At 39.3% G+C, this 25,513-nt stretch overlaps 2 protein-coding genes across 2 annotated transcripts in view; one reads left to right on the plus strand and one right to left on the minus strand.

The window, feature by feature from the left end:
- KHDRBS2 (KH RNA binding domain containing, signal transduction associated 2) overlaps positions 1–25,513 on the plus strand; it is a 312,149-nt gene that overhangs the window by 38,427 nt on the left and 248,209 nt on the right. The window contains exon 2 of the mRNA XM_005518121.3: positions 24,973–25,100. Within this exon, the coding sequence (XP_005518178.2) occupies positions 24,973–25,100 (128 nt within the window). The remainder of the gene's footprint in view (positions 1–24,972; positions 25,101–25,513) is intronic.
- On the minus strand, positions 19,833–21,068 carry LOC148184698 (uncharacterized). The gene has a single exon (XM_088053827.1). The coding sequence runs from the start codon at positions 21,066–21,068 to the stop codon at positions 19,833–19,835; it is 1,236 nt and encodes a 411-aa protein (XP_087909953.1).

Raw genomic sequence — 25,513 nt, forward strand, 5'->3', positions numbered from 1 at the left:
GGTATCCAGTGATAGAACTTGTGGGGATGGTTCAAAGCTGTGCCAGGGAGGCTCAGACCAGACATTTGGAAGCGTTTCTTCACCCAGAAGGGTGACCAGACTCTGGAACAGGCTTCCTAGAGTTGGGGTAGGTGCCTCTAGCCTGTCAGTGAGAGGCATTAGGAAATTGTCCTTAATAATATGTCTTAGCTTCTGGTCAGACCTGAAGTGGTCAGACTTGGACGAGGTGAGCATTGCAAGTCCCTTCCAACTGGAACAGTCTGTTGTGTTCTACACTCAATTCTATAGGAATGGGAAAGGAGCCGAAAGCTCCAATAGGTTGGCTGTATTCCCCTTCCAGGGCTTTCTCCTCCCCATCTGTGCTGTACTCACTCCATTGCTGTCCTCCCTCACATGCCTTTCTGCTGCCTTGTCTGCCTCCTGGTTTTTGCAGCAAGTTGCCTTGCAGCTGTGCCCTGAAAAGCACATAATGAGTAATGTGAAAACATACGTCTTCAAAAATGGCTTCCATTTGAGGTGGTAGATGCTTTATTCATTAATTGTGTCAGTTTTTCATGTTGTTGTTAAAGACTGAGAACATCAATAGTAAATTTCTGTAATTTGGGTTGAAGGGATTACATCTAAGACTGGCTTTTAACATTATTCCTCTGAGCATGTTTGAGTGCTGGTGTTTGTTAATAAATGACCATATGGCTGTCATCTCCATTGTCTTCAATTCACTGAAAAGTCCTAGGATTTTCCTATCTCCTGCCACTGTGTTTTGATGACTTTTTGTCTTTGATATAGCATGTGCCTGCATTTAATTTTTCCAATGTATTTTCTCCTTGTTAGTAAATGACCCACCACTTACTCTGCTCATTTTACTTTGACATTTACGTTAAGGTCCTGTGGGTTTGTTTTTTTTGCGTGTGTGTTTCTTCAGAACACCTCCTACCAATGAAAAATACGCTCAAACAAATGAAGGCCATTTTGATTGTATACTTCAGCAGTAGATATAAAGATTTAGATATAAAACCTGAAGAACTGATGTAAAATCAGTGAGATAACGTGTTTCTGTGACTTCCATGATGTTATATACGCCTGGGATGGTCAGATTCACAATTTTTCCAAGGACAATAAACATGTTGAAGTTTTAGTAATCTAACACACATGAGCACTGATTTGCATTGGACAAGGAAGAGATGTAAAAATACATTCATGTATTTAACAATGCCTGTATTCATTATTAAAAATGCCATATTGATGTTTATAAGAAGTATTTCTAAAATTACAGTATAAAGATTTCATCATTAGTTAATCAAGACAAATTAGTTGTTAAGTACATAAAAATAGCAGTGAAATTTATTTTAACCTTATCACAATAAACATAAGTAAATGCTTTTTCAGTGAAGTGTAGACCTACTGTCATTGGGAAAGAGAAAACATACAGTAGTTATATCTCTTTGTGTGATCATGAGAATTGGAAAATGATTATGACCAGAGCTGCAGATTGCCCAGACTGATACTTCATTTTTGTCTGTTATTATTATGCTTATGATGCCATGAGATGCTTGTCAGATTGGTGTACCCAGATGTAGTGGGCTTTAACCTGCTTACTCATCACTTTGTGCTGGTACTTTGATAGTGCTTGGTGCTGGTGTTATTGTTCTGTTTTTTTTCTGTTTGGAGAGTAATGTTGTTGTATGAAATATTGATTGCATACATAACCCTTTCAAAATAAATTTAATTACCCTTATGTATCTGCTAAGATCCTAGACACTTTGTGAAACTGTCTTCTAAGCACAGTCTGTGCCTAAAACTGCTGCTGAGATTCACTCTTTCAGCTTACCCTCATATTGGTACACAAAGGCTGGTGCAATCCGTAGTCGTGGGACTCTTCTTTGAGGATTGGACTGTTCCTAGATTTATTTATACCTGTGTTGTGATATGATGTTGATTGTTGTGGTCTAGTAAAAACACGATAATAATACTGCCTGAAATTGCAGTTTCTAGAATCTGTCCAATCGTCCCTGACTCTCTGGAGATGAAATGGTATATTAAAATCTAGCTCTTTTAATCAAAATATTTCTAGATCAGGTTTTCCATGAAGCCAAGTTATAGGAAACATGGACAGTGAATATCTCACTTGACAAATACTTCTCTGAATACTGTGAAGGCTTTTTGAAGTAAAAGTATATATTAAAGAAGGGTATTATATAAAAGAAGGTTATAACAGACAACAGATCTATTAGTAGGAGCATTCTATTAAGTAACATATCTTGCCATTCTTCACTACTGTGCCGTATCTTAACATTTTTTATTGGCATTCCAGCTGCTTGGCTATTTTCACTGACACTGGTGTTAAGACAGAACAATCTATCTGTCTATATCAATATAATTTCAGACTGTATAGAAAACACATTGTGCAATATTTAGCATTATTTAGATTCTACTTAAGGACTTCTGAAAGTATATAATATAGTATACAAGTGGCTGCCAAATGTTAGCCTTCAGTGGGGTTATCATGTTGTTTTGCTGAAAATAAGGTAGAGCTGAGCATGAAAATACCTCTTACCTTTTTTAGGGCATCTGGTATTCAGTAGAGTAGAAAATCAGGCATCATGATCCTTAGCAAGATTTAAGTGATGTATGTGTAGCCAGTTAGGTGAAGTGGACATGTTTTGAGGGTAGTAACAGAGTAATCAGAATCTAATGTGTGTAGAGACCCATGGTGAAACTTGGGATCCACAGAGAGCAAGCAGAAAGCTTTGCAGAATGAGAGTCCAGTGCACTGCTCAGCAGTGCTGCTTTTATGGTAGGAATAACAGGAGCAAAATAAGAGTATAATATTCTCCACAAGAATTGTGCTGATCTTTTGAAGATTCAGAAAAAGTACTTCTTTCAAGAGCATTCTTAAGGCAGCCCCAGATATTTGAATATTTGTGTCATTTATTCATTCAATACCATTGCATAAAATGAAAAAAAAAACCCAGAAAACAACAACCCCAGCATATTTGAGTTAAATGGAAAAATAACCAAAATACAAAAGATATTTCTGTGTAGGTTGGCAGCCAGTTTTCATGCCATGGTTGTTTTGGCCTCTCTTGAGAAGTAACTGCTATTATGCCTGGTTTATTTTATGCCTTCTGCCACTGCAGACTCTTCCTCTGATTAAGGGACTAACATCATGTGGGGTCCTTCTCATTCTTTGGCATTACCCATGAATTAATCAAGTTTGGGCTATGCTGAACACAACACAGTGCAGAATAATGCATAACAGTTACTATATTTGACAGCTATAAGGTTTATATTACTGGTTTTAGAATTTATTTGCACATCTTACCTAGCTAATAGCAGGAGTGGACTATTAAGATGTTTACCAGTGCTTCCTTCAGCTTGTTTTTTTTGCAATTACAATTCTAACACAATTACTACAAATAAATATGTCTCTAAACAAAAAGAAAAAAAAAATCATTACCCTATTAGTTTATTTTCCAGCTGAATCTTGAATTCAGAATTAATTTAGCTGGAACAGATAGTACTCATATATCCTTCTTTAGTTCAGTATGAATTCATGCAAAATGAGCAACTGAGTTTACTTATATTGCTCAACAATCCTTGTACAAAATTACTGGCATTATTTAAGGCCACCCCAGGTCAAAGATTTGACTGCCTGGTAGAAGTACATCAGAAGATTGGATGCTTTGTTAAAGAATACTTCTGTTTATGAAATAAAAATTCCATTGTGCTTGACAATCTTTTGCATACAGAAAAATCCTGGACATACAGTAGAAAGTGTCCCAATAGCATAAGGAATGCTGTGATGCAATTCAGAATTTCATTGGTACTGTTTCCACAATACTTTATGTTCAATAAAATAGTTTTAGAGCTAATTCATCATTAAGATTGTAGAGTTGTACCTACACTATTAGCTTTTCACACAGAACAATGGTGCTCTGGAGAAAAAAAGAAAAAGGATGATTTTTTCATCATGTCTGTTTGTCTTTCTTAGGTGTATTGAAGATATATATCTGCTAGCAGGTAAAGGAGTAAAGCATTCCAAAATGATCTTGAACTATAAATAAAACCAGTGACTTTATTATTAGAATATATTTATTAACATTATGCTATGAAAAAATTTAATTTTTAGCCATCTGTATTTATGGCAATTAAATTTATGTCAATTATTAATATATGAGAAACTTTCTAAAATTATGAACAGCACTTGCTTGTGGTGCAAAAGGCAGTGCAAGATGAATATTTAAGGGTGAGTTTGATCTCAGGTTCTCTCTAGAGAATGTCACATTGCCTGCAGTGCCAAATACTTGCAAGACAATTCAGGGTGATACCACACCCAGGGGTATCAGGTTCTCTTCCCTTTTGCTTGCAACAATCATACAAGTGAGCAGGAAAAGATCAGTCTATTTATCAAGTATATGTCTATCCAGCTAATTTTTCATGTTTACCTCTCTTGTTGCTTCTAGAACCTCCTCTCAGGATGTCAGCTTAAATCTGCCAGATTTGTATCTCTTCAAAACACTTCTGATTGCCCTTTCTTAGAGTTTGAGCTGTGATTTTTATCTTTTCTTCCTACAACAAGCAGGTTATGTTTCTTTCTTCAGATCTCTTCATAGTATTTTCTCCGTTCTGCCACCAACCTAGTCATTCATCATTTGTTACTGAGATGTCATCTCACAGTGAAGATCTGCCTGCTGAGCCAGCCCTCATCATTCTTCTTGCAGATCCTCAAGGAGAAATATCTTTTCTCATGTGGTTGTCCTCCATGATAGCACCTGTAAACTGCATTGGTGCATCAGTGTCATATTAGAAAACAACTCTTACAAATAAAAGTGTTTGTTTAAAATTTATCTCTTTCCTGATGCTTAATATTGAAGGTTTAATTGGAAAAATGATGTATAAGCTGGCATTGAATGAAAGCTGGTAATGTTTGCTAGAGCCAGCTGGGATTGGCTCTGCTGGACATGGAGGAAGCTTCTGGCAGCTTCTCTCAGAAGCCACTGCTGCAGCCCCCCTGCTACCCAAACCTGGCTATGCAAACCCAAAAAATACTGTAGTAAGTATATGAACATAGTAAGATTGGGCCTCTCTTTTCTTTAAACTGTAGTATTGAATAGTGTAGTAGGTGTATGTTCATTGCTCAAATACCATTTTTTGGTTGGGATTTTGCATAATAAGAAAAACAGACAACAAAAACCATTGGATGGATTAGTTCATGTTCACTGAAATGTCATGCATTTTTCTTGTCTTATTCCCACTGATTTCCTAATTGTGCATTTCTAGATCTAAGCCTATTTTGTGGAATCTAAATCTCAGAAGAGCCTTTTCATCCATGAGAATGTGTTGGCACAATGCTGTGATTCATGGGCAGGTTTCATAGTGTTAGATCTAGTGCTGTATTTGGCTGTGGAGAACTTCATGATCCAGTCTGGCCTTACTTGGAAGCATTAAGGATGTGACTTCAAAAGATACCTGCTAATCTGAATCCTTAATTTCAGGATAAATTAAGAATTTAAACATCTTTAAAATCCAGGGCTGAGTTAATTTTTCCTTAAACATGTCAGTTTTAGAGAAAATCTCTATTGTTTTTATATTTCTCTTTAATTTAGGGTTTTCACAGCTCTTTTTGTGCTGATCCTATGGCACACAATTGTTACAGCTGCTGACACAGAAGTAAAAAATTATTCTCCAGTTTCATGATGCCTTTTGTTTAACCAGTTCCGCACTGCTGCTGATTTGTGTTAGCTAAACATTTCTATGGACTTCTTACACAAAGCTTTCTCAGATGCTTCTCCTTTAATGAAAACATCATAATTTCTCCTGAAATACATATTTTCAAATTCATAGGATTTGTCTCTATGAAATTATTTTCATATGGCATGAGAGAGAGATGTTTAATATAGGACAACAGCTAATAGCCAAAATATAATACAGATCACAATGGTAAATCTGAATATTTTCCATTTTCTTTTGGTAGATAGCCAGACACCCTCTTATGAGAAGTTACACTTTTCTGAGAATTTCAGTTAATGACATGAATGATTGCTCCATTTTTTGCTTGCAGATATTGGAATCTGTCTTCATATCATAATGATAACCTAGCCTTTAATTTGTGTGCAGGAGTTTTGATTGGTAGAAATGTTTTCTATAACTGTGTGCATCTTCTGAAGTAGAGCAGTGCACATCTTTTGATCAATGAAGGCTAAGTCACTGGAATGTTCATGGTGGTAGCATCAGTTTTGAGGCAGAAAAGCGAGAAAAGAATGCCGAGCAAGCCTGTTATTATCCCATGTCACTTTATTTGTATATTTATGTTTAAAAATCTAGATTTTTGCTTACCAATATGCTGTTCAATGACTATTTTCTGTTAGGAAGTTGTTGATTTTTTTTGGTTTGATTAAAGAATGATGTTTTTTTCCCACAGTTCTCTAAAATACTGGTAGGTAGATGCATGGATTCAAATGTAACATGACTTTTTTTTTCCCTACAAAAATTGAAATAAATCAGTTTTATGGAAAATTCCTTTCATGTGTGTCATGTAATTTCAGTTGTAGAAGTATTTTTAAATTAGGACACTTACTGTTTGTATTGCTTGATTTTGCTTGATTTGGATATCTTGGACTGTCTAGAATACCCTAGCAAATACTACAGTGGCATTTAACATGTCAATATAACAGTTATATGGAGTTTATTTCTCAATTTACTTTATTTTTAAACCTTGATATATAAAGTTGCTAATAAGAGACTTATGTATTTAGGTAGATAGCAAAATTAATATTTAATAGTAATATTTCAAAGTGTGCCTGATCAGTAAGGTGATCTATCTTTGCCCATTTGTCTTTTAGTTCCCATTGAGAAACAATTCCAATTCTGTTCCTCCTCTCCAATATCCCTTCTTACTCTTCACCTAAGTGTAGTCTTCAGATTTGTTCCCTTGGTTTCTGGTATCCTGCCTGATAACTTGTTGCGGAAGATTGATGAAACATGACATGAATTTTTGCCCTTCTCCTTTATATTTTCTATTTGTTACTTTGGTTGATCCTGTCACCTTTTTTTCTTGTTTTTCTGCTTTGTATTTCCTTGAGTGTCTCCTGGTCATCTCTTGATGCCTTTTCTCTCCATATTTCCAGATTGCCTTCTATCTTCATTCTGGCTTACTCCTATTCTAGAAAATATTTTATAATGGAAAACAAGCTATATCTATAGTGTCTAATGCTGTCTTGTACAATATTTTGCAAGTAGTCACAATATTTAATTTTGGTTTCTGGAATTTAAGAAAATGTTTTTCAGCAAAGAAAAGGTTCTATTGTAGGCTTTGGAAAAAAACAGAAGAAAATAAAAGTGCAGATAAGTTTCTGTTTCTTGTCTATTCTTTCCCTCTTTTTTGTTTAATGTTTTAATTAGGTACTTTTCTTTTGAAGTTGCTCACACTTGCTGTTTTTGTAGATGCATGAAAAGACAGACCCATGTTATTTCTTGAAACATCCTTTTAAACAAATACTTTTAAAATGGACCTTAATATTCTCAGCTGGGTAGCCATGAATCTATGTGTGGGAAAGAACTGAAATACCCCGGTGATTATCAGCAATTTTACCTCTCTTACAAGAGCATGTAAGGGCTCATGTACAGGACAAGGGGCGATGGCTTCAAACTGAAACAGATTAGGTTTAAATAATGTATTAGGAAGAAATTCTTCACTGAGGGTGAAGGTGGTGAGGTGCTGGCTCAGCTTACCCAGAGAAGTTGTGGATACTTCATCCCTGGAAGTGTTGGGTTGGATGGGGCTTTGAGCAACCTGGTCTTGTGGAAGATGTCCCTGCTCATGGCAATGGTGTTGGAACAACATGGTCTTTAAGGTCCCTTCCAACCTTTAACATTCTGTGATTCTCTCCTGTACTAAGAGTGGTGTGTATTTTCTGACTGGAACAAAAGTCTATCTTGCGTTTTCATTACTCCATAAAAATTGGAATGATGAATATGTGAGTGCCATTAGCTCTTGTGATTGATGGCATCCATCATAAAACAAAGAAAGCTATAGGATTTTTATCAGCCGTAAAAACCCCAGCGTTAAAAATACTCCAGCATTTTACATACCAGGACCTGATGGAATATTTTTTGTATGTAGTGGTTAAAATTTGTTGAGAAAAGAAGCACTTCCATAAAAATATTAAATTCCTTATTAGCTCAGCATCAAGTTGCAGTTCTTGTGTTGGGTTGAGCCTGAGCAGACGTGTTTTGCAATAGAACAGATTGTCTTGCAACACAGTGTACTCCTGGAAATTTTCTTCTTCAAGAATGAGCCTGTGGCATTTTCTGAACTTGAGAGGCTGTTTCCTGTGCTAATCAAGGCAGCTGACAAGCCCTTCAGCGTGTTTGAATCAGTGTGGGTTTGTCCAAGTTGTTTCTTTGCCCTGTACACCCTTAGGCACAAATTGACAGAATTTTTATTTATTTTTTTTTACCAGCTGCTGAGATGGTTGGCAAGAGACATGCAACCAGATGAAAAGGCTTGTTAGTCTGAGACATAAAATTCAGACAAACTGAAAAATTTCCTTTTAATGCTTTTATTGAGAATTGTATTTTTGCCTGTTTTTTGACTGATTTGTGATGCCTAATCTGCAGCAGTATAAGCACTTTCATCTGGACGTGATTAATTGTCAGTGCTTGTTGTGAGGCAGGCCAGTTCTCAAATGTGGTTGGTCTTGGGGATCTTAATACTGTTTCACCAGAACCGGAGAAAAAAGAGCTTCTTAGAAGAGTTTTTTGTACACCTGTTAATGAACAGTGAGGTAAATTGTGAACATGACATACAAAGTGGGAGACAGGGAAGAAGTAAAACGTGCTCCCAGATACACAAGAGTATAAATGGGCATTTTTGTTTACTTGGTGAGTCTAACTAAGGCATTTGTTCTTTTTCACACTCAGAATCAAGCCTTGCCTTCCAGTTACCTTTCTGGAAGGAACAAATTGCTCCTAAAGAAAAGCGTGGCATACACCATATTTGTGTGGCTTTCTGGGTAGCAAGATTAACATTCAAACTGGTGAACAAAACAAAGCTACTTACACTTTTTAGATGAAATTTAATGTCTCTGTTTACTTAGAATCATGGAGGCATTCCCAGCCTTAATTATTCTGTGACTCTAAGATCGAGTCTGTTAACCAGTACTGCCAAGTCCACCATTACACCATGTCCCTAAGTACCAAAAATCACATATTTTTTGAGCATTTCAGGGATGGTGACTTCACCACTTCGCTGGGCAGCCTGTTCCAATGCTTCACCACCCTTTCAGTGAAAACATTTTTCCTGATAGTGAATCTAAGCCTCCCCTGGCACAACATCCTCTTGTCCTATCTGTTGTTACATGGGAAAAAAGCTGGACACACATCTGTGTACCCCCACCTTTCAGGTGGTAGTAGAGAGTAATAAAGTCTTCCTTGATTTTCCTTTTCTCGAGGCTAAACAACCCCAGGTACCTCAGATGCTCCTTAGAAGACTGGTGCTCCAAATGAATTTCCAGAATTATATTGTAGTTCTTTATCCTGTTCTGCACAAGTATTCAGTGGATTCATTGTGCTTTTACTGGTCTGCAGTACATTATTCCCTAAACAGTTTAGTGATATGCTAGTAAGGAGGAGGGTAATGGAGAGCCTGCGTAGTGGCAGCTATGGGGTCCTATGTAAGAAAATAATTTTATTATATTCCCTCTCAGTCATGTAATCTGTGCTTCTGTGTTTTTCAGGTATTAGGTGCTCACAAATCATAGGGCCAAATGAGTACTGGGATGACTTTTATGGTAATTTTAAGAAAAATTTTCCATGGAAATACAGTTAGTTTCTACAATTAAATGGTCTATTTGTCTGCCAAGCTCTTTCCCCCCAATATTTTCTAAACATGTCAGCTAATTTCAAATTTATAGGAAGTAGAAATTCATTAGTTACTGTATTATCATTTTGTGGTAGTGACAAGGTAAAAGTCATACCTGAAGTCAGGTGTTTGGAAAAGAGTCATAATACTCTTTAGCCTTCTGGAAATGCTGCTTTTTGGAAGAACTGTCGTCTCACATGGAGCTGGTCCCAGTCTTTTCCACACTGATAATACAGCAAGGGCTGGGCTTGAGGAGTTAACTCTTGAGTGTAGCACTGATTTTTATGCCAGTTTTTCCGTCCTCTGGACTAGGAACTGCCTTGAAAGTGGGTGTCATTGGTCTGACTTCTAATGATGAAAAGCCATCCGTGGGAGCTGAGAATGTATTTGCTTTTATGATATGTCACTGTTGTAACTGCAGGACTTTGGCATTAAGAAAAAGAAATGCATCTTTTTACAGGGTGAAAAAGTGATACTTGGCCATTTAGGCCAGTGTGGGGTCTTCTAGACAGCTGGAGTTAGGAACATAATGCTTAGATATCATTTATAGATATCCACTCATTTAAGGACCCAGCAAGGATTGAGACTTACTCCTGGACTGGAACAAGCAGCTGTGTAGATTTTATCACAAGCAGGTTTCACTGTTACTGGAAGCTTCTCAGATTGCTTGTTTCCTGGCAGCACTCTTGCTTACTCTGGATTCAGTTTCATATAAGTGGTATTTGGTAGTGATCCCATCTGTGATATTTTTTTGTTGTTCTTTTTATTTTTTTCCAATTGAGTAAGAAGCAAAGGGTCTGATAGAGAAAAAAGGGACGCTTCTCATCACTGGTTTTTAGATACATGTCGGGAGCATGCACTGTACTCATATTATTTGAAGACATTATCCTGGGCCCCTTTTTTCCTCCTTGACAAGATAGCAGGCTTTGATGAAGTGAGTTTCAGGCAGGTTCAAACATGTCTTCTTCACCTTTTAAAATTGATTTCTAGAAATGTTGTTGGAGGAATTGAAGGATATTTGCAGGACATGAAACAAATCTCCTTGACATCAGTATGTTTATTTAGTGCTGTGGCCTGGGAAAGGAAAGTAAGTATTCTTAAGGCAACGTGATAAATCTATGAAAAACATGCATCTTGTTTGCCAGAGTATCAGCTGTGGTACCACTCTGTTTTAATTCCTTGTGTCAAATAACCCAGAATAATGACATCATATTACCTGATGTTAATGTGATTCCTTTCTTATGAATACAAGTTCACTTGAACTTTCCTTGGTTTCCATAGAGTATCCTATTTCCAGACAGGACTGAGGTTTCGGGCTTTTCGTTGAATTGTTTGCAGATGCTTAGTTTATATCGAACTGTAAGAATGTCCCTAATCTTGCCTCACTTGCCAAAGCTCTTTCTTGCATAAATAAATCATAGCCAAGAGCATTCAGGGTCACTTAACAAAAACTAGTGTGTAGCTTGTTCCTACTTCTGACATTGTTACCGGACTGGTTTCTGTATCCTTATGTTATGGCTATGTCATTAAATGGATCAGGCCCTAGCTCTGGTACCTTGTTCACATGTCCCTGTCACATCTGCAGATCAGTAGGTGAGCAGCCAGTACTTAGACACGGCCTGAAGTGCAGTATAGGTGAGGAAAACCTAGTGAGTGTGGTGTGAGCATGAGTGTGTTCTGTCAAATCCATTGAAATACCAAATGTAGAAAAATCCACAGGAGGCTCTGCAATAAAACCTCCTTGAATTATTAAAATATCTTTAATTTTACACATTTTTTTATTTCAGCTTCTTTTGTTTTCAGTGCAAGTTTACAAGTGTGCTAATTCAGGTTGCTGCATGGGCCATGTATTTTTAGATATTGCTGAGAATTTATCCTGAACAGGTGATACAGGAAGGCTGATCACCTTTTTAGTGTGTGCTGGTGGTCCTCTGGAGCAAGGATCTGTTTGTAAAGACTTCCAAGTAGAGGCTTAAAGCAAAGATGTACTTTCCAGTGGGTTTGTGAGTGAAGGCTTACATATTTTTTGCTATTCACATATCACTAATTTAGTCCTTCAATTTAAATATCAGTTTGTCAAAAAGTTCTTCTTTGTAACTGTTGCTCTTAGTCTCAAGTAAGATAAATTAAAATGTATTGCAACTGAAACAGATGAGTTGTCTTCCATTGTGATAGGAAATGGTGTGATCTTTGGATGAACTAGGAAATCCTGATAGCATACAGTAAATTCCTGAACATCATTAAACTTGACATTTGGCTTAATATGTATGGTGACTACATAGTCTTAATGAGCACCTGGATGCAACTTTTGTGTAAATGAAGTCTTTGATGAAACAGTGTTTAAGAATGTTTAAGAGAATGTCACTAGAAAGCTGGATGTAATCGTTCTTACCTGCAGTTTTTGTTTCCTTCTTTTTTACCAGTTGTGAATAAAATGTTTGAGGTTTTTATATATAGCTATTTGTTTTATATGGATGAATACACTTAGTATTTTCCTGTGTGTATAGCAGTCAGAGCCATTCTTTGCTGACAGAGCGCACTAGGAAGCTAAGGTCATACTCGGAGACTCTGAAATCTCTTCCACCTCTCAGTTGCAAATTCCTTGCATTTACCTGGGGTTTCATCATCATCTCTTCTGAACTTCAGTCTTCCTTGTCAGTCTCTCAGATACAGATGGCTTTCTGTGCCCAAGATCTGAAGTCACATCCTAAATGAAAACTACTATTTTGATGGTTTTTAGAGACCTTTCAAATACTTTCATAACTGTCTGAGCAAGATTACCAGCTCATTAGTGGTATTGCTAACTGGAAAACCAGGAGAGGTCAGTGAGAAGCCTGAATTTCAAGCAAAATTTTATGCTGGCTCTAAACTTAAGTATATAGCATCTTTTCAAAGTTTTCAATATTGTAAACTTCTAGACATCAGTCTTATTCTGCAGCTGTTCTTCCTCACAGTACAGAAAATTCTGAAAAAGGCTAAATAAGAGCAGAAAGGAGAAAAATTCCTGCTGGTTCATATCTCTCTCTTGCTCTGAGGACAGAATAGAAGTCATTATTATCACAGTTCTAGGACTGAAGAGAGTAAAAGAAACTTCCCAGAAACTGTGAAGAGACAGAAGAACCTCCTTTTGGCTGGTTACTCCAGCTGGGTTGAGAAACCCTCTCAAGAATACCAGAAGCTTTCAGGTAGTCAGGTATAGGTAATGAATATGTCACTGGTGGACTTACTTCAATTTCATTGATCGATTCATCTTTCACCCCTATGTATCTGTTCAACACCACACAATACGTAGCACAGCACTGATGTTTTCAGATTAATCTGTGAGAACACTTCAGTGCATCCTGAAGTGTTCTATTGAATGGACTTTGAAACAGTAGAAACTACAAAAATCTTTGGCAAAAAGCTACTTTTCTTTTCTTACATGTCATAGCAACATAGTTTTCTAGGGTGTTAAATTCAAGGACATCTATATATATGTTCTCAAATAAATACACTTGTGATGTTTTTATTGGTTTTTGCTTTACTTTTTACTTTTCTGAGTAAATCTTCTTGTTCTCTATCTCTTCTTTTTTATGAGTAGTCTCATTCTCAGATGAAAGAAACCCAGGATGAAATAAAAAATATTCCAAAAACTTTCAGGTTTGCCTTTCATCCAGCTGGGGACATATTCGTAATACTGTCTTAAGCTGCTCTGAAGGTAAGAGGTAAGAAGGGAGAACTATACTGGGAGCAGCTATTTAGTGAGCTGCACACCATAGTTAAAGCAATACTGCTGCCAACAACAAACTTCCAACACAGCCTATGCAGGTTAACTCCACAAAGGTATGTTTGACTCCAAAGACACTCGTGAAAGAGCTTTAGTCTTTAAATTCTTACCCATTGGCTTGCTCTCTCTTTAACAATATGATAAAAAATATATTTAATCAATGTTGTAATTGTTCAACCCCTTTAATTACAATCAATGTTGTAATTGTTAACCCCTGTTGTTTTTTTTTTCCCCAAAGCAAGAAAAAACCTGTATCTTGAAGCTAACATTGTTGTCACTCTTTAAATGTTATCAGCAACTATATTTAGTAAGTCATCACATTCAGAATGCATCCCAGATATTTTCTTTATTCTGCACTTGCTGATGGTGACCTTTAGATTGCTGTTGGTTATTTTTACTGAGGCAAGAAATACTCCATCAATTTCATGCAGTAAATTTCATTATAAATATTTTTTTGTGTGTGTGATTGCAGTTGCTATGTATCTAGAATTGCATGGGATAGTGTATCAATGATAGTGGGAGTATGTTCTAGGGAGCTGAACTAGGATTGTATGGACTAGTCTCGGGGAACTACTTGGCAGTCAGACTTCAAACTCTCCATAGAAAGGTGTGCATCTGAGCAGATGTTATTCATAAATTTAGTAAGAACTAATATTTCCATTTCAGCACTTTTCTAGCTATTTAACACTACTGATATCCTCTTTATAACTTTTTAATCTATACTGATCTTGGCATAGGTCAGAAGATGGATACATTAGGTAATTATATTACTACCAGTAGTATAATTTGGATGTGAAACTAACCTGCTGCATACCTTTGCAAGCTGCTAATTACATGATGGGTAGAGCCAAAATAGTGACCAGGCAGTAAAAATCAGTTATCAGTATAGAGAGGGGATAGAAGTCTTAAGTTTTTGTATTATTGAATTTTCTCCTTTGTTTTTTTGTTAATTCTCTTTGATTTTCATTTAATTAGAAATATGAAGTTCTTTAGATCTTTAATTATTTTTCTACCTATATTAGTACCTTTCGTTAAAAAATTTTACTAAGGATACAGGGCTTATGCAATCATACTGCTCCTGTCTTCTAACTTTTTCTGCAATAACATTTAAATCTTTTGGATGAGTTCCAGAAATTTGACAGACAAGAATGAGTCTGAAATTTATTGTGTTTATGAGATCCTAGGAGAGTTCACATGTCAAGGGGCCTTGGGAGATCTCTAGTGAGAGCAGGAGAGATCTCTTCTGCTCAAAGCAGGGCCAGCCAAGGGTTCAGACCAGTTTATTCAGGAATTTGTCCAGGTGGATTATGAAATCCTCCAGTGGAGGAGATGGTATATCTGGGCAACCTGCAGCACTGCTGGACTATGTTGGGAAAACTTTTCCTTTTACACAGGCCAAACCTTTCTATTTTCACCTTTTCCCTGTTTTCCATCATCCCTGTTTCAAACTCCTGTGGAGACTGTGACTGTGGGAACACCAGCATTGCTGAGCTGCTGTTAGGTCCCTCAGATAAACAGTATACAGATAACAGACAATAAACAGGCCCAGGTCTCTCAGCCTCTTCTCACAGGGCAAATGCTCCAGCTCTGACCACCATGAGTGGCCTCCACTGACCTTGCTGCACTTCGTCAATGTCTGTCCTGTTCTGGGGAAGAGAGGGCAAGTCTGGCCCCAGTGTTACACATACCTACAGTCTAATGAGTGCCTACTAAAGGATACCATCACTTTTCTACATTTCCTCTATGTTCTATACAATAGGCAGCCTGACAGATGATAATGGTCATAAAGTCAAACAATAAAAAATACCTGCATTATGAATTAAACTTTTAATGGATGCTATATTTTCAGATATGCCCAAATTGAAAAGACTTTCATTGCCTTATGGGATGGAAACTAATCATAAGAGAAGAATCTGTAAAAGACTTGATTTTATCAATATGAATGCTTTCAGCAGTCCCGCATTATAATTACATCCTATACATGAAAGTTTTGTTTTTTCAATCTCAAACATGACAAATCGATACTTTCCCCTCCTGAGAAACACTAAAATACCCATTTTTCATGGTACCCACTCATACTCTGCATGATTTTGCCTGTTTCTGTCATTCCTTTTTAACTTGTCTTTCAGAATTCTTTCTGAACATTATTTTACTAGCCACTTTTCTTGCTTGAGAGCCAAGGTGATTCAGCTTGAGTTAATACAGTTACAAAGCTTCAGTTTGTATTTGCCTACTACACATGATGCAGACATGTAGATCTGACCCACAGCTATCTGACAGGTATTAAATTCATCACTGGTAGAGGTATTGCCTGACTTGTGTCTGATGTAATAAGAATTATTCCCTTATCCTCCCTGAATTACTCCAACTAGCTGTGTGACTTAATGAGTATGTGTACAAAAAGCAAAGGAATACAATTAACATATTGTTAATACAATACATGAATGTGTTTCTGGGTGAATACAGTGAGCCAGTGACTAATTTTTCAGTGCTCATGGCTGATTGTACTGTCCTTATAACCCCTCCCAACTACTGTTGGATACTCAATGTTTTTACTTTTAAATTACCAGTTCTTAGGGGTTTAGATGTTGTTTTCGTTACTGGAAACCTCTTAGGATGTTCCCTTCTCATGAATTAACTTCATTTTAATTTGTTCAGCTATTGAGCCATCTGCTTTTTTTTTTTTTGTCCTGACTCAAAATCCAATAGCCCTGCTTTCAATTAAAATGTAATACCTTGGACAGAAAGCCTTCATGTATGTTTTCAGTATTTTCTGTTTCTAAAAATATGCTGGAATTTTTTGTTAACACCATTCTAGGTATTCAGACTTCCAATTGTGTAATATTTTAATGAACCTTAAATTAAAAATGCTTTTTCTGAATTAGATGCTGTTAGTGATTTAGTGATTGTTGTTATTCATTGGCATTTTCTCATTCTTCCTCTTGCAGTTCAAACATTCTTTCATTAACCTGCAGAAAAAGTGTACCTCTTTGAGTACTAGATAAGATTGATATACATAATAGTATATGCTTGCAAGACGTTGGTGACACTCCCATTCTGGAAATCATTCCCATTAATAGAAACATAAGATTGTTTTAGAGAGCTTGACCTTGTTAACGTCAGCCCATGATTCTTGACTGAAGCAGTGCCAGTACTGAAAATGCAAAGGCAAGAAAAGCCAGATAGGCTGCAGAGTTCCCTGAAGTGGGAGGCAAATATTGACAGCAGAAAGGATTGTATAGATTTAATTTTTTTTGGTGGGTTGGACAGACTGACAAGAAGAACATTATTTTTTGAAGAGTTTTGACATGACTCTTAAGTGTAGCAAAAGGATGTTTTTACTCTGGGATGCCTAATTTTAATAGAAAAAATATATTCATTAGAGAAGCTTTGTAATAGGTGTCAAGGACTTTGAAGAGAAATGTAATTAACATAATTTTATTGGCACTGTAAGAATAAAGCAGAGAATACTGAAAAAGAGCTACTGACTTAGCTTTCCATTTTATAAATCCATGAAGGAAAAGGAAGCTACTCCCCTCAAAAAAATCCACATAAATGGGTGACAGTATTTCCAGAACTTTACAGGTCAAAGTCTGGAGATAGCTCAAAATAAATTTTCGTAGGGAATAATACCTCTAAAAAGATATAGGTGGAAATGTCTTTTTGTCTCTGAGACTTCTCTAGTGGGGGACTCTGCATGAATGAAAAATCCATGTTTTCTTGTAATTAAGAGGGATGAGAGACGTGTATTATACAGAAGCAAGTGCAAGATTACTGTGTTAATGGTAAAAGGCAAAAATGAGCCATGTTTGGGGATTGATACTGGAGGAGTTAGTTGAATAGCTCTGTCTCTCCCTGGTTTAATTTGCTTAACTCAGAGCAAAAGTGATTGGAAAATATATGAATTGTCTTCTTGAAATGCTTTATTTTTGCTTTTTACCTAAGATCAGTGGTGCAGAAAAAGTACCATTGAGATTCTCGTGTTTGCACTGTGTGGAGGAATGCTGTTGATTACGGACATTCTCTGTCCACTGGTGTAGTTGGCTGATGCTGGCTGGATGCCAGGCACGCAAGAAAGCCACTCACTCACTCCCCTCTGCAGATGGACAGAGGAGAGAAAATTTAACAAAGAGTTCTTGGGTTGAGATAAGGACTGGGAGAAAACACCCAACAATTACCATCAAAGGCGAAACAGGCTCAACTTCAAGATATAAAGTGAATTTAAGGCTAACAAAATCAGAGTAAGATAGTAAGGTAAAATAAAACCCTAAAAACACCTTCCCTCCACCCTTCCCCCCACCCTTCCCAGTTACACCTCCTACCCCAACAGCATAAGGAGACTGGGAATGGGAGTTATGCTTAGTTCATCACCCGTGGCTTTTCCCACTGCTCAGGGACAGGAGTCCTTCCCCTGCTGTACCATAGGTCCCTCCCATGGGAGGCAGTTCTCCCTGAACTTCTCCGGCATAAGTCTGTCTCACAGGAAGGAGCTCCCTGTGAACTACTGCAGTGTTAATCCATCCCACAGGCAACAGTCCCCTCAAACTGCTGCTGCATGGGTTACTCTTTCACGAGGTGTGGTCCTTCAAGGACAGGCTACTCCAGCATGGGCCTCTCTCACCTTGGGTCTTTCACGTGGTCACAGCCTCCTCTCAAATATCCACCTGCTCTGGTTTGGGGCTCCTCCATGGGCTACGGGTGGATCTCTGTATCCCCATGGATCATTGTAGGCTGCAGGGAGACAACCTACTTCACCATGATCTTCACCATGGACTGCAGAGGAATCTTGGCTCTGGTACTTGGAGCATCTCCTCTCCCTCCTTCTTCACTGACCTTGGTATCTGTCTAGCCTTTCTTCTTACATGTTTTCACTCTGCTCTTCTCTGGCTGCAATTACAACTGCCTCACCATTTTTATTTTGGTTTGTCTCCCATAAGTCAATTGTCAATGCGGCAGCCATCTCTTTTCCTTTGGGGGATTTATCAGTGACTGCACAGAAAACTAACATGCTAAACACAATCATGAGGGGTGCAGTGAATGCAACATCTCACTAAAGGCATTGGTTATGTGTTTTCAGTGTGTTGTAGGTGACCATAGTTTTTGCAGTTGGCAAATCAAAATTTACAGCCAAAGCAACTAGCCACATGTCAGTGCTGTGAGCCAGCAAGTTAGCAGCTTGATTCTGGCCTGGGTTCCTTTATGAGACTGTATTAATACTTCTTTTTTGTGGTGGTACTAGTCATGGAGTGACACGAGGAGTGTACACAGTAGAGGCCGACCATAGTTCAATACAAAAATTGAATACAGTTTGTCTTGCTCTAGTAATTAATATATTGCCCCTGTCTTTTGAGAAGAATCCTCTTTTTGCTCCAGTCTTACTTGAAAGTCACAGTTCTTGGCACAACAGTGATTTCTGATGACTTTGATAGTCTTCGGCCATGGTCTGAAGAGCCTGTAGCCTGTACTGCCACTCTGGGCATTAAACCTGAGGCTTTGTACAGAGCATAGCACAGGGGAAAATTTCTCTATGAAGGCTTAGGGGGTTATTTTTAAAGTCTCTAAGGAAGCAGGAGAAGGAAAAGGTTTTCAGAGGCTTTCTACCAGGCAGTAGATTTGGATTGGTATTATAGGCAGTGCCTTTGAGACAGAGTAATTGTAAATTGACTTCATTCTTCATAGCTACATGGTAAGAAGAGTGGTAACAGGAGAAGTTACTCTGGGGGATGTTTGGGATAAAGCCTAAGAAAACAGGTATAGAAGGACAAGAGATTTCCTAATAAGTCATTGGTGTCTTTGGTACCAGGACAAAAAGGAGAAAAGGTTGATCAAACTGTGGAAACCCAATATAGAGAGAAAAGACACTCCCATACAAAATATTCAGTACCTCTTCTTATACACAAGTGGGTACCATAGAACAAAATGACAAAAGCAGCACTGAAGTTTCATGCCTGTTACCCTTCTAACCTGAAAAGGCCTAGCAAGGGTGTCTTTAGATTTTCAGATGCACTTTGCAATGAGAATAGATCGCTGGCCCCAGACTTGAGCATTGGATTTGACTTTATTTTTTGCAGTTGTTCGTAGGAGCTGGTTTTATCTAAAGCAGTATCATTCCTGACACTGGTAACGGGGCATACAGTAGTTCCCTTGTTGGTAGGGTGTCCTACCAGGCTTGTGCCCAGCACGGCTGCAGGACCTCCATGGGGATCAGTTCCTTTCGTCCTGTGATTCAGTGAAAGAAACCTGTTGTTCCTGCTGATCGTTCTCACTCCACCCCGAGGAGCTTGGGATGTCCTCTTCAGGTCTTAGAGCTTGTCTGTCATCACTTTCCATCCTTCTTAGATTCTCACGCAGTGTTTGGTGCTGTGTACTGCGGGACTTCCTCCGGGATTGGCTCCTTGTCAACCGCGGTTCAATTAAAGAAACTTGGCGTCCTTGCTGAAGGTGTTCACTGCTCCTTGGGGAGGCATGGATGCCCTGTTCAATCCTTAAAGGCTGTCTCACATGGCATTCCGTCCTCCTTGGATTCTCCCTCTGGGGCCGTGTGCTGCAGAGCCTTCGTGGGGTTCGGCTCCTTGTCATCTGCAGTTCTCTGTAAGAAACCCGGCGCCCCTGCTGTTGGCACCTGCTCCTCCCTGAAGAGGCACGGAGGTACCAGTCATACCTTAGAGCTCGTCCCTCATCTCGTTCCATCTTCCTTAGGTACTCCCTCAGTGTTCTGCTGGCAGAACTGCGTGACCTCTGTCGAGATCGGCTCCTTATTGCCCTCGGTTCTATGAAAGAAACCTGATATTCTTGCTGACGGCGCATACTCCTCCTTGAGAAGGTACGGGTGTGCCGTTTGGTCCTTGGAGCTCGGCCCCTGTCACGAGCAGTGTTCTGAGCCCTGCTCTGCCGCCGTCTCCTGCTGCTTGAGCGATTGTAGCTCTGGGTCTTTTGGACCCTGGTGCGGCCATTGTAATGACTCCTTGGATACCTGCTTCGGCTCTTCTCTTGGGCCCTGCCACGGCTGCCCCCACGGCTGCCACCGCGGCTGCCACCACAGCTTCTGCAGTGAGACATGCAATGCTGGCGTCCTGAGGAATGATGCTGACATCTTTCCGCAGCACGGGACCCAATTCGCTCTCCTTGATTATGGCTGGCAGAGCTGATGGACTCACCGATGGAATGCACCTCAGAGTTACTGTCTCTCACCATGTGGAATGTGTCTGGGAAAGGTGACTGGCATATCAGGCCCTCCGCTCTTCTGTGGAACCACTCCACCGTGCAGTAAAAACAGAAAGGATGCCGACGCCAGCTCACGGAAGCTTGGTCATTAATGGTGGCCTGGCAGATTGGGCACCTTAGGTTCTCTGAAGCACCTTGATGTGCAGCCTGGGACACCTGGCTGGTGCTGGCAGCAGAAGAGATGCCGCTTTCTGCCAAGTTTTTCTCTGAGGCCATTTTGCCCTGCAAACCAAAGAGATAAGCTGATGTGTTCCCTGGTGCTCAGGACACAGTCTGCAGCCAGCAGCAAAGCTACTGAAGTTGAGCATTAAAGGACTGCCTGCTCTGCCTCAGGACAGCTCTTGGGCTGCCACCAGTGCCAGGGACCATCCTGGGGCAGATGAGTGACACTGGGGTGTCACTGTCACATGTCACTTGCATGTTTTAGCTCTTGAGGCAGGACGGTGGTAACTGACCTCTCTGGTATGTGCCGGCAGGAGCTGGAAGCTGGGAAAGGGATTCCTGGCCTGTCAGCAGTTGCAGCCAGAGCCTGAGTGCATGGCAGACTGGGACCAGCAGACCCCAGGCCCTGTCAGTGTCCTTGTCCAGAAAATCTTCTCTGTGCCCTCAGAAAGCACACAGTGGGATGGGGGTCCTTTTTCCCCCCACCTCCAGATGTCTGGCCCCAATGGAGGAGGCCAGACACTTTGGCCTTTTGGGGCTTCCCCAAGCATCCAAAAGGCTTGTTGTCACATGTGTCACAATGACTCCTTGGTGATACCATGGGACCACACCCAGGAGATACAAACTCTAGCCCCAGGGAATGAAAACTTCCAAGATGGCTTGTCTCGTATGACTGCTCCACTGTCAAGCAAAATCCTAATGCCATATTTTTCATATAAATTCACTGGTTTCACTGATCATTCCCAGCCCTATGTTCTGTTTTAGAAATAAACCATCTCAAGGGATTTCTTCCTCCTCAGTCAACTTTGCAGGTCTAAAGAGGTGATACTTCACTGGAGCAGTCTGTCCAGTGTGTGTAAGTAGAAAATAAGTAGAGATGGACATACTGGAGAGTGCCAAATAAGGGTTCACAAGGGTGATGAAGGGTCTAGAGCATCTCTCTTACAAAGAAAGAACTAAGAGTGCTGTCTCCAGGCTGCTCAATCTGGAGAAGACCCCATGGGAAATCTTTTCCAATGTATACCAGTAACTGATGGGAAGGTACAAAGAAGACAGAGCCAGAGTCTTTTCAGGGGTGCCCAGAACCCAGGACTTCCCTCTGAATATTGGGAGACTTTCTTTTTCACTGTGAGGGTGACCAGGCACTGTCAGGGTGCTTGTGGACTCTTCCTCCTTGGAGATGATACTCAAGATCTGTGTGCATACGGCTGTGGTCATGGGCTAGTTGCCACTGCTCCCTGACGGAAACATGGTATCTTCAGTGTCCCTGCTGCCTTCTGCTGTAGTTCTGGGCTTACAGCCTGGCCCTCATCACGATCCCTTTTCATTTGTTTCTCTCTGTGTGTCTGACCTTAACTGCTATGGGACTTGCCCTGAAATCAGCTCTCTGTTGCCTTTCATTCCCTGGAGGAAACTCAACTCTACACTGCTGTTTCTTGTGCCTCCCATAATAGGCTGGGACTGGCTTTCTGGGTTTAGAGCTCAGGCCTTGTCATGGAGTGAAACCCATTAAAGTGCCACAGCTTGTCTCAGTCTTGGTAGATCAACAGACTTGTTTACGTAAGTCTGATAAGCTCAGCTGAAGTAGTCTTTCATTAACTTCAGCAAAGAAGCCACTTTGATTCCAAAACTTCCATGTACTCTAAGTCAAAAACAAAGCACTAGACTGGGACTGTTGCAAGGCCTGGTAGATGACTCAAAGGGGAGAATTTTGTCCTAACCTTTAGTACCCATTCCTTCTGACCATATAGACTTTTAAGCATCTTCAGCTTTCCAGGAGAAGGAGTTTAGTTGTTTATAAGGCCAATAGCATCCTGGCCTGTGTCAGCAGTAGTGTGGCCAGCAGGAGCAGGGCAGGGATTGTCCCCCTGTACTCAGGACTGGTGAGGCCACACCTGGAGTGCTGTGTCCAGTTCTGAGCCCCTCGCAAGGACACGGAGAGACAGGAGCGTGTCCAGAGAACTGCAACAGAGCTGGGGAAGGGTCTGGTGCACCGGTCTGACGAGGAGCAGCTGAGAGAGTTGTGGTTTAGCATGGAGAAAAGGAGGCTCAGGGGCACTTCATTGCTCTCTTGAACTACCTGAAAGGAGGTTGTAGTCAGGTGGGGTTTGGTTTCTTTCCCCCCCCCCCCCCCCCCCCGCCGGCAAGTAGTGACAGGATGAGAAGACATAGCCTCAGGCTGCGTCAGGGGAGGTTCAGGTTGGACAGCAGGAAGCATGTTTTCATAAAAACGATTATCAGGTGTTGGAACAGATTACCCAGGGAGGTGGTGAAATGACTATCCCTGGGAGTATTTAAAAGACATGTATGTGTGGCACTTAGGGATGTGGTTTAGACATTAAAGGTCTTTTCCAGCTTAAATTTCTATGATTCTAGTGAAATATGTGTGTATCTGTAGATTGACTTTCCCCACCTGCCTTTTAGAATGACCTAATTTAATACTGTGTTCACAATACATTTGGGAAATTCATTAATTTAATTTAGTACTTACTGTGCTTGTAACACTTTTCCCTCTTTATGCACCTTTGTCTCTCCCCCCTGTGCCCCCATAGCACAACCCTTTGTATAATTGCATTGGATGTGTTTTCAAAGAACTTTTTATCTATTAAACCTGCTCAAAATGAGTATTTTACTTAATTGATGCTTGCTGCTTTCCAGATTAATCTTCCACTGAGTGTGACATTCTGCATTTTTTTACATGTATTCAAGTATTTTACGATAATGAAATGTTCTTCTGATGCTTTTAGTGATTGTAAATAACTTTTTAATCCTAAATTATTGAATGTATATCCCATCTGAGGTCTTTTAAGTGTGTGCTCTGAAAGGTTTTAAAAGAGCTTATGACTAACATTGAAAACTGTCTGCTGGTGCAGGGTTTAAATACATTTTTTGATCTCATAAAAGTAGCATAAACATTTATTAACAAATCATGACATGGGCTGTTCTTTTCAACGCATTTTTTCTTTATGCTTGTTGGAAGTCAAAGAAACTTGTGTGTGAATGTTAGAGTGTGCTGTGGCTGTGCTCCTCCTTTCCATTCTCTGGTCCTTGAAACAGCATGTTTCTGAGACACACAGCTGGCCCTTTTCAGCAATAATTCAGTTATAATTAGCTCATTATAAGCATTGCCATTTTTTGTGCTGTCAAAAATGTCACTGCTGCAAAAGCAGCTTTTTCAATAGTACCTTTTCTGTCAGAGAGCTCTCAGGCACTATATAAGATGTTCTTTGCAAAATGATTAATTAAGTTATTTGTTGTTATCCACTGGTTGTACAGCTTTAGGGAATAAAGAATTCAAAACTATTCTACCTGAATATATTTTTTTTGTTTTTTGTTTGTTTGTTTGTTTGTTTTTTGGGGTTTTTTTTGTAAATTTTAGTGTTCTACAAATTAGCAATTATATACATATCACATCACAATTTTTTACTGTATTTCTTAATTGAAGAATTTTTTTGAGCAAGAGTTAACTTTATTTCTTACCTTAATTTGTATAACCTTTAGCTAATTCAGAAGTGTTTGAATGGACACTCAGTAAGAACAAGAAGTTTCTTCAGTTTTCTGGTATTTGTACTGAAGGTTAGCCATTGCAGATAGAGTCCAGCTTAGTTCTTGCAGGTCCCATTTACAAAAAGCATCAAGCTGTGATATTATTCCACTTAAAAGACTGGTAGCTGGAAATATAAGCCTCAGCTATTCCTGCTCCTGATGAGATCATTTGCTGAGATTGGCTTCCCTTTCAGGTGGGGAAGAATTAGTTGTGGAGTGTGACCTGTGGACTGTCACCTGCCTCTCAGCACTGCTAAAAGTCCCAGTTCACTAAAAGACAGCAGTCCCTGTCATGTGAGTGCAAACAGCACAGGTGATCCGTGTGCAGCCTGGATAGGAGTGTGTAAGTTTAAACTTCCCAAGGACGACAAATACCGCATCACTGATTGTTCTGTTTTGTGATATTTTGCAGAAATGGAAAAATTTCAGGGCTCGGAAGGCAAGAAGGAAGATGAAGAAAAGAAGTATCTTGATGTCATCAGCAACAAAAACATAAAGCTGTCAGAGAGAGTTCTGATCCCTGTCAAACAATATCCAAAGGTACTGTAAATGCAGTCTAACACTTGTTTAATAGTTATTAATAAAAGGATGAAAAAATTATACACTTAACCATTTTTATTGACTCAAAATATGCAAGCTTTGTGATAGTAAAAAAATTTAAATGTATCTGTTAGCTATTACATGTTTTAGCTTCTGTCTCAGGGCCTTTCAGAAAAGCAATTAAAGTGAATGAGTTTTTTTTCAAATTGAGGTAGGTTTTGTCCTTAAGCAAACTGCAGTGTTTTTTTCTCAGATTTTTTTTGGTTTTCTTTCCACATATGTCATCCTTTTATAAAATAAAAGTTGCCAAAGAAAAAATGTTCCTGTAACTCCAAAATGCTTCCTCATAGAAGAGTTGGGGGATTTTCTCTGGAGTAATAAGTTTTAAAAGATCAAGTGTCAGGATTACTGCC

The sequence above is a fragment of the Pseudopodoces humilis genome, chromosome 3 (assembly GCF_049639895.1).
Source record: "Pseudopodoces humilis isolate 2021_Gansu_Grassland_sample_001 chromosome 3, ASM4963989v1, whole genome shotgun sequence".
Classification (NCBI taxonomy): domain Eukaryota; kingdom Metazoa; phylum Chordata; class Aves; order Passeriformes; family Paridae; genus Pseudopodoces; species Pseudopodoces humilis.